General features: G+C 45.6%; 1 protein-coding gene across 1 annotated transcript in view; it reads left to right on the forward strand.

The window, feature by feature from the left end:
* The window catches only part of Cpne4 (copine IV), a 133,096-nt gene that overhangs the window by 122,413 nt on the left and 7,596 nt on the right, over nucleotides 1–3,087 (forward strand). The window contains exon 12 of the mRNA XM_013028039.1: nucleotides 1,236–1,369. Within this exon, the coding sequence (XP_012883493.1) occupies nucleotides 1,236–1,369 (134 nt within the window). The remainder of the gene's footprint in view (nucleotides 1–1,235; nucleotides 1,370–3,087) is intronic.

Consider the following 3,087-nt stretch of genomic DNA (forward strand, 5'->3'; position numbering starts at 1 on the left):
GCATTTTTCTTTTTGCTTATGTGGTGCTGAGGAATCGAACGCAGGGCCTCGAGCATGCAAGGCAAGCGCTCTACCACTGAGCCACCTTCCCAGCCCGCCAGCCCACCCAATTCTTAAAAGAGTGGTTAATGAATGGCTGTCATCCTAGCTACTCAGGAAGCTGAGATCTGGGGATGATTGTTTGAAGCCAGCCTCCCCTCCCCCCCTTCACCCCCACACACAGAAGGGATCGGCCCCCACACAGAATGTAACACTCAACCCAGAGCTTATCATTTACACACTTGTAGAAGCTGGCCGTCTGGCTCTTTTTTTTTTTTTCTGGAAAAAGATTACCAAACTTGATTGTCTTCAGCAAAAACTTGAGAAACCCCTCTACCCGCCACCACCCCCCCCCAAAAAAAAACAGATAAGGATCTTCTAGTGATGCATGGTAGCCCTGGAGATGAATTTTCCAGGGTGTCTCCTGTGAATCTCCATGGCCAGAATCAGGAGCAAGGATCCAGTTTCAGGATAGAATGGGAGGCGCTGCTGTTGGGGGTGGGGGGTGAGGCAGGTACCGGTGTGATTTGCATACATTTGAATATCACTGGAGCAATTTGCATAAAAAGTCATCCTGTACAGTACCCTTCCCTTGGGAAGAGGGTGTCAGCAGGATGGATGCCGGTCAATGCGCATCACATCCGGAGAAGCTGTTGCAGGCAGGGTCTGCCTGGACTGGCGTTGACTGAGTGCTCAACCTTGCTCCAAGCTCTCTCGGGGGAATGTAAAATTGAGCACATCAGCCAGGCGCCAGTGGCTCACACCTGTCATCCTAGCTACTCAGGAGGCTGAGATCTAAGGATCCCAGTTCAAAGCCAGGCCAGGCAGGAAAGTCCGTGAGACTCCTATCTCCAATAAACCACCAGAAAACCAGAAGTGGCGCTGAGGCTCAAGTGGTAGAGCACTCGCCTTGAGCTGAAGAGCTGAGGGACAGCGCCCAAGCCCAGAGTTCAGGACCCACGACCGACAACAAAAAATAAAATAAAATAATACAAAGAAAGAGAAAAAAATACATATATATACATACAAAGACCAGCCCTAAGTCTCAAAAATAGACAAACAAAAACCAGAGCATATTACCAGGACGTTGTTGAGAACTCTTTAGAGAAAACAAATGGTTTCTGTTTGTGTGTGTTGGATCATAAAGGTATTTAAGGGACCATGGGACTAGTTGGTCTCTGTCATTTCTGCCTCAGGGATTCAGGGCGTTGTGGAAGCTTATCAGAGCTGCCTGCCGAAGCTTCAGCTATACGGCCCCACCAACATCGCCCCCATCATTCAGAAGGTGGCCAAGTCAGCCTCGGAGGAGACCAACACCAAAGAGGCCTCGGTAAGGACAGGATTGACTGGAGGGGGCGGGCCACGCGGCAGGTGGGCGTTTCCCTTTCCCTCACCTGGATCTCAGCCCAATCCACCCACCCCAGTCCCATGACAAATGCATGCCAGTGTTGCTACCCACGTGCATTTGGACAAGTGGTTTCACCCAGCTCTATCTTCAGTTTTCTCATATTCTTCCCCCCGCCCCCACCAAAAAACAATGAGGCCCCGGGTGCCTGGCTTCATGCTTTATTTGTATGGAAAAAAAAAAAAAAAACTAAGACTACAAGACAGAGAAGAACAGGAATCTTGCCCTAATATTTCCAATGCAACCAGTCAGGCACTTTTGGCTCACGTCGATAATCCTAGCTACTCAGGAGACTGAGACAGGAGGATTCTATTTTACAGTCAGCCCAGATAGATACATCTGTGAGACTCTTATCTCTGATCAACCAGCAAACAAGCTAGAAGTAACGGTGTGGCTCAAGTGGTAGAACACCAGGCTTGAGTCAAAAAACTAAGCAAGTACAAGGTTCTGAGTTCAAACTCCAGCACTAGCACATGTATGCACACACATACACACACACAACTATATTACTATAACTTTTCTATGTATTATTTGCAGTGACATTGCTATGATCTTATTTTTTTTTAGCGTTATAGCTTTCTTTTTCATATTGGGCAGAATGTCACCGATGCCTAAAATTGTCTATATCATTTGATCCTGAGTGCCAAGATGCTACATTTACACTCACAAAATAATACTCGAGTCCCTCATCTTCTCATGCTGTTCATACATGCATATAAAATCATTTGAGGGCTGGGAAGGTGGCTCAGTGGTAGAGTGCTTGCCTTGCATGCATGAGGCCCTGGGTTCGATTCCTCAGCACCACCTACACAGAAAAATCCAGAAGTGGCGCTGTGGCACAAGTGATAGAGTGCTAGCCTTGAGCAAACCTAGCTCAAGGACAGTGCTAAGTTCAAGCCCCAGGCAGTATATATATATATATAGTCATTTGATCAAATTCACTCCATCTTTATTAATTGCTCTTTATCCCTTACTGAATTTTTTAACAGGTTTTAATGGGTTTCATTATGCTTTTTTTCGCACACAGATATAATGTGCTGTGCCTAGATAATATTTTAATTTCAATAGTAGCTGCAATGTTTTTTAAGTTAAAAGGACCAGGAAGTCCGTGTTAATAATATGCTCTACTTAAAACCCAGTGTAGCCAGCCTATTTTCAATTTAGCATCTACTCCATGTGAAATGTATTCAGGAGATATTTTTGTCCTTTTTTTTTTAATCGAAACTTTAAAATCTGTGTGTTGTATATTAAAAGCACTTCAATTTGGGTGATGCGCTATTATAAGTACCTGATTTCAGTTCAGGCATTATAAGTTTGATTGTTGAAACTGTATTTGGTTAGCTCTAAGTATACTTAAGAGATGTACCATAAGTAGACTGAATATCTGGGTTTGCTTTTTTGAGGGGGGCAAGAGAGGGGGAGTGTTTTTTTGCCAGTCCTGGGGCTTGAACTCAGGGCCTGGGCACTGTCCCTGAGCTTCTTTTGCTCAAGGCTAACGCTTTACCACTTGAGCCACAGCTCTACTTCTAGATTTTTTTTTGGGGGGGGGTCTGGTAGTGGGGCTTGAACTCTGGGCCTGGGCGCTGTCCCTCAGCTCTTCAGCTCAAGGCTAACGCTTTACCACTTGAGCCACAGTGCCACTT

Source organism: Dipodomys ordii, unplaced genomic scaffold, assembly GCF_000151885.1.
Source record: "Dipodomys ordii isolate 6190 unplaced genomic scaffold, Dord_2.0 Scaffold107, whole genome shotgun sequence".
NCBI classification, from domain to species: Eukaryota; Metazoa; Chordata; class Mammalia; order Rodentia; family Heteromyidae; genus Dipodomys; species Dipodomys ordii.